The 6000-nt window shown below is 46.3% G+C and overlaps 1 protein-coding gene across 1 annotated transcript in view; it reads right to left on the reverse strand.

Moving 5' to 3' along the window:
- The window catches only part of LOC136644908 (unconventional myosin-X-like), an 80467-nt gene extending 75330 nt beyond the window's left edge, over positions 1-5137 (reverse strand). Inside the window, exons 1-3 of the mRNA XM_066621124.1 lie at positions 5120-5137; positions 4651-4749; positions 3569-3727 (exon numbers count right to left, since the gene is read on the reverse strand). Of these exons, the coding sequence (XP_066477221.1) occupies positions 3569-3727; positions 4651-4749; positions 5120-5137 (276 nt within the window). The remainder of the gene's footprint in view (positions 1-3568; positions 3728-4650; positions 4750-5119) is intronic.
- Between the last annotated feature and the right edge of the window lie 863 nt (positions 5138-6000).

Below are 6000 nucleotides of genomic sequence, written 5' to 3' on the forward strand. Positions count from 1 at the left end.
CTCAGGCACTGTGTGGTAGAGGCTGCTGCTTCCAATCCTCCCCCCCCCCCCACTTGCTGGCTTTTAAATAGAAGAGGGAAGAGAGTGGAAGAGAATGTGAAGGCATGCAGAGTGATAGGTTCCTCAGAGACACTCTAGCCTATCACTCACCTGTCCTTTCCTCTACACTTCCTTTTCTGCTCTTTCCCCATTTCCTTTTCAAATCTAGGAAGTACAACGGGAGGAGCAGTGGCACTTTTTCATACCACTGGATAAAGGGCCACTATAAAAGCGCATCCCATTTCACATCCCTGAGGATCATGGGATGATCCTGATTCATTTGAAAAGAGTAAAGAAGTACCTTGCAAAAATAATAAGCAGACTGAGTGCTTACTGTGGGCGGCAACCATTATGTTTTGTTACACAACATAACTGACGTGTGGGTGTGTGTGTATAGTTATTGACTACATGTGAAAGGTAAATAAATTCTTTATTTTAAAAAATGATTGGTGAATAGAAAATCTTTTTTAAAAATAAATAAATAAAAGATTAACAAGTTGTGAGTTCCTGCACCTTTTTTTTTTTTTTTTTAAACAAAAAAAGCACTGGATATAGATATATATATGCACAAAAATAGGACAGATGAAAAAGAATTTTCAAGGAAGTCATATTTTTTCTAACTTCTTTTCAACTCTTCTGTAACATGGGAGGTAATAATACAGGGGTATTGTAAAGATTCCCAAGGGCCAAAGTAGACTTTAGAAAGAGAGATGAAGCTGCTGTGTGTCTCTTCATTCTCTCGTCCTTATAACATCAAATGCAAACCATGTGCATAGGGAATATAGGCAAAGTTTTCTGAACACTCAGTAATTCAAAGTACTATGAAAATGCTAATTATAATCATTACTCTCTTTTTCCCCACAGCAGATAGGTGTAAAACGAAAAAGCTAAGCGAAATATGGTGGGCAATTGCCAGAGAGATGTGTGAGAGAATACGATCTTACAGACTGAAAGGAGTCAAAGAATGCAATCTTACAGGAGAGGAGTCACTGCCCAGGAGAGAGGAAGACAGGCTGACGGAAGGAGACAGATCAGGGCCTGGCTGTAGAAAGAACAGCACGTTGCCCCTAGACTGCAAGATTTATTACTATGCAAAATACTTTTTGCAACTTCCTTGCCTGCCCAAAATGGAGAAGATGCTTCCCAGAAATCGGGTCACTTAATTGATCATTTACCGAAATACAAGATGCATACAGTTCTGTTGCCTTAGTAACCGTTGCTGTGCAACACAGTCCAAGATCCACATTTCAATATCTGAAGATGCTTGGGCACAGGTAAGGAAAAGGAGGGAGTGCACTTTGTGTCCCTTCTTGCACTCCAAGGTAATCTTGTAAAGGCCTAAATTTTTATTTATTAATTGGAAAGATTCATATACTACTACTTCTTGCTTTCCTTACACAACTCACGCATACTACTTCTGGCGCAGACACCCACCATTCTGCTGAAGACACTGGCTCAGAAGAAACCACCTGGAACTCCTTCAAGCACCAGGTGCTGAGAATCCTCTCACAGGAGCAATCAAGGCCATCACCATCTCAAAGCAGACACAATCAAGGGTCTAATCTGTGTCAGTCTGTGACATCTACACAGACCTCCTAGATACTCAGGCCTTTCTACACATGCAGCAGAATGAAGAATCGGGGTAGAATTCTGGGCTGGTAGGACAGACTGAGGTGGAATTCTTTTTTCAGCTTCTAGAGCTAGAAATGTTAGAGAGCACTGGAATACCTGGGGAGGGGTCAAGGGTTGCAAATGCCCCAGGCAGCATGCTGGAGAGGGTGCAGCTGCTCCCTGTAGTGACACCCGCCTTTTTTTAAAAGGGGTAGAGGAGGGTGGCTGCTCTGAGCACCACTCACCTCTTTCCCTTAGAGAAGGAAAAGCCATGGCCACAGGCTCCCCATTCTTTTTATAAAGGGGACGAAGGGGGAAGCTGTCAGAGCGGTGTGGCCCAGAACCGTGCCAATCTGAGGGCCACCCACTTCTCCCTCTTTGAAAAAAAGAAGGGGGAAGAAGGGGCAGCCTGCAGAGCAGTGCAAAAACACCAGAAGTAACTGCAGTGATGTAACTACATCACCACAATTACTTCCAGTCGGAAAGTGGCATTTCATGCCAGGGCACTGGGGTGGCGGGGCAGCCAGGACCTCTAGTGCTAGAGAGCTGTTTTTTTTTACACCTTCTAGCACGCTCAGGTTGCATTGGTTTTTCAAATTCTAGCATGCTAGTCATGCTAGCAGTTTGAAATGCAAGCTCAGAGTTAGAAAAGAGGGCTGCATCCATGCATATGATTTCTATGTCAGGAAGATGGCGGCCTACATAGTGTATGGTAACAACATGGCGACCTCCATGCAATTGATTTCAATGATGGGATGCCATTTTGATGTTTTTTAATGAGCCAGGCTGGAAGCATGCTAGTAGCATCCTAGAAATGTCACTTCTGCCTATTTTTCATTTTAAAAAAGGATGCAGCCTCTGCTGCTCCAAACTACAGGTTGAGCCTACTTATCTGCAGATTTTCCATCCTTGGATTTAGCTCAACATGGGTCCTCCTGACCCCAGTTGTGCCACATTCGGCCTCTGGAGCCTGAACCTGAAGCTGTGCTCCAGTTGCCTCCAGAGGCTATTCTGAGGCCTGTGAAGGCTGTTTGCAGCTTCCACAGGCCTCAGAAAGGCCTTCGGAGGGCACTTGGGAAAACACTTCTAGGACCTCCAGAGGCCACTCTATGGCCTGCAGAGACTGCATGCAGCCTGCACAGGCCTCAGAAGAGCCCCCAGAGGCAACTGGAGCACAGCTCCAGTCCCCTCCAGAGAAGCACCCTCCGAGGCTTTTGGGGGCCTTTCTGAGGCTCATGGAGGCTGCACACAGCTTTGGTTGCGTTCAGAGCTAAGCGGACCCTGAAATTTGCGTGACTTGGTTTCATGCAAAATTTGGTATTCAAGAGGGTGAATAACGAGGGTCCACCTGTACTTCAAAGCTAGAGGATACCTCATGTAAGAAAATACACAACACCTCTCCACTAGTAGAAAACTAGTGCACAGTTTTTAACCCAGGCCATTTCTTTCTCTTTGTTTTTATTTGCAGGCAATTTTTTTAAGGGTTCAGAAGCTCTCCCACTTGCAGTGTGAATTATTTGGTCCACGCTTATTCCTTCTTCATTCTACCACCTTACTCTGCTGCATGTGTAGACTAGGCGCAAGTTCTCAAAAGCTAAGTCATCCAAAATCCCCACAGGCCTCTAACCCAAGTTTTTGGGCCTGTGGTCCTAATGTGTGCAAAGCAGCTCAAACACACCAATGGGATTCAGCTACAGTACTTCTAGGAGGGGGCAGGGCTCCTGTCAAATCCATAGATAAATCATCTATATATCCATAAGCCAGGCTCCCCACTTCTGTACTGATGTCAAAGGAGAAGCTGGGGGCAGGATCATGCAGGAGATCAGAGATTAGCACCCTCTTTTCAGACATAGGAGTTGCTTCTGGCCTGGCAGCCTGTTGGTGGGCCAGAAGACCTTCAGCCCACTTCTTCACTCACATAAATGTGGTCCTGCTGGTAGCGCTGGTACAGATTGAGCAGGATGGCAGCCTCATGCAGGTCTCCCAGCTTGGACATGTCCTCCACCCCCTCCACACTTGTCTGATGCATAGGTTGGATCTTCTCCCTGGGCAGAGAGGGTCGCGGGTAGCAGAACACCTGAAGGAAAGGAAAGGAAAAAACAGTGGAGAAAAATGCCAAACTGCAGGATATTAGAGGCAGCTTCTTAAGCCATTTCTGCCCAACACTGCATGTACGCAACAGGGATCAAATGTGTACACCTGTAGGCTGGGCAGAAATGGATTAAGGCACTTGTTTTTTTCTCACAAGTTTGCTCCATTCTCACATGGAGAGAGAGAGAGAGAGAGAGAGAGAGAGAGAGAGAGAGAGTCCTGCTGCAAAAAATTCACAGATAGTACAGTATTGGCCAGCTAATGTGTGAAGGGGCCCTCTGCAGCCACATGTGGAATCAGGATACAATTCTAATTCTAAGGCTGCATGTTTGGTCTTGTACTGAGAATGACTGAGACAGATGGGGACACTCAGTTACAATACAGACAAACATGCACTCAGAACAACAACAACAGAACTGCACGTAATCATTTCATGTATGCACTAAAATAGGGTCAGAGAGCTAAGGACGATTTAGGGTGAAAGTGAACTGATTCACCGTACCACCACAGGGATTGTTGCCAATTTCAGTCCTAGATAAGTTGCCAAAATGCTGAAGTGTAAATTGCTTGGGTACCGGTGCTTCATATAGCCCAGTCTACTTGAGTTTGTAGCTGCTTTTCCCTAGCAACTCTGTGCTTTGTCAAGAGCCAAAGTGCAGTTCTGAGACATCAATTTACAAGCGTCAAGGAGGACAAGAAGTCTTAAGAGAAATGCACCTGCCAAAGCCAAATGCAAGGGTTTTTTTCCCCCTTTGTAATGTCTGACACTTGACAATCTTAGGTGCAAATTATGGCTGCAGCACAGCTTCAACAGCTGGCAATTTTTATTTAGCACAAAAACACAGGGGAATTATCTGGGAGTGCTTTCTTCAATGGCTCAAGAAAACTGCCTTCTTCCATTTCACTTACCTCACCATAGTTTGACGTGAGGAGTACAGACCCATCAGCACAGGAACCAACAACACAGGGCTGCAACTGGTCTTGCTGCTGCAGCCACACATGTGCTCCCTGCAATCAATCACAGCACAATTCAAGGCATCACTTTTTAGCACATCAAGTGACAAGCACATCAAGTGACAAGCACATCAAGTAAGCATCTCCACCCCTAATGCTTGTAATTGCTCAGCAAATGGCATCCTTCCGTCCCTTCCCAAAATGCAGTTTGTGGAGCTGATTCACACAAAGCATTTTCATCAATCAATGAACACAGCAGGAAGTCTTGTCTTGTATGTGCAGACAGGTTACCACAGAAAGAACTTTCATTTTCCCTCACATCACCCCATGAACAATGCTTTGCAACAGACTTAGGTCACACAATCTGCTGTAAGGCATCAAATAGCGAGTAATGAAGTGGTAAGAAATTAGGGCGTGCGCATACCTGTGTGAACCAGCCCATGAGCTTTATTTGCCCAATCCTATACGCTGTGTTCTATATTCACACTTCTGCTCGGAACTGACTTTACTGGCTGACTTCTTGTGGAATTAAGTTCCTCCAATCTACACAGTATATGTATATCAGGTCTTGAACCTGTGTTGGTGTCATCCGTTGCCCCAATGACCTGATGCGACAGGGACGGGAGGAGGAGGAGGAAGAAGACAGAGAGCCTCGGGAAGGGAGGAAAGGAGGGAGTCGGCGGCCGTGGGCTCAGGAGGAGTGGACGAAAGAGAGTCGGACGCCCAGAGACGAGAACGGTGGGAAACCGCAAAGAGAGGCAGTATGAGATCTAGAACGCAGCACCAAGAAACCCCATCCCAGGCTCCCGTGGGGACCAACAGGTTCCCGGTACTCCAGACGCAAGAGGAGGAAGAGACAGAGGCAATGGAGGGAGAAGAGGGTCAACACAAAGGATCCGAGGAACGGAGGAAAGAACGCACAGGTGAACAAGAGAAGATCAGGAAAAGGCAAAATGAGAAAGATCATTGCCAATCCCCCAGGGAGATGGGGACCCGGGAGGAGGACCCCAAGCCTCAAAGACCAAGAAATCAGAAAAGAAAGAAGGTGAGAAGGGACTCCCCGCCTCCGGAGGACACGAAACAGAAGATTCTCGCGGACCTGTGGAAGGAGCAGGAGAGTAAATATAAGCATCTGGTTGAAACCAATAAATTCCTAAAGGTGTGGCAGGAGAAACTGAGAAAACCTTCACTGAAAATATCCTTGAGATCAAGAGGCTGGAAGCGGAAATAACGATCACCAACGCACAGCTGGCACAGCTGGAAGACAAGACCACAAAGCTGGAGGAGATGGAGAGGGGGATGGCG

This window comes from Tiliqua scincoides, chromosome 1 (assembly GCF_035046505.1).
Source record: "Tiliqua scincoides isolate rTilSci1 chromosome 1, rTilSci1.hap2, whole genome shotgun sequence".
In the NCBI taxonomy this organism is placed as follows: Eukaryota; Metazoa; Chordata; class Lepidosauria; order Squamata; family Scincidae; genus Tiliqua; species Tiliqua scincoides.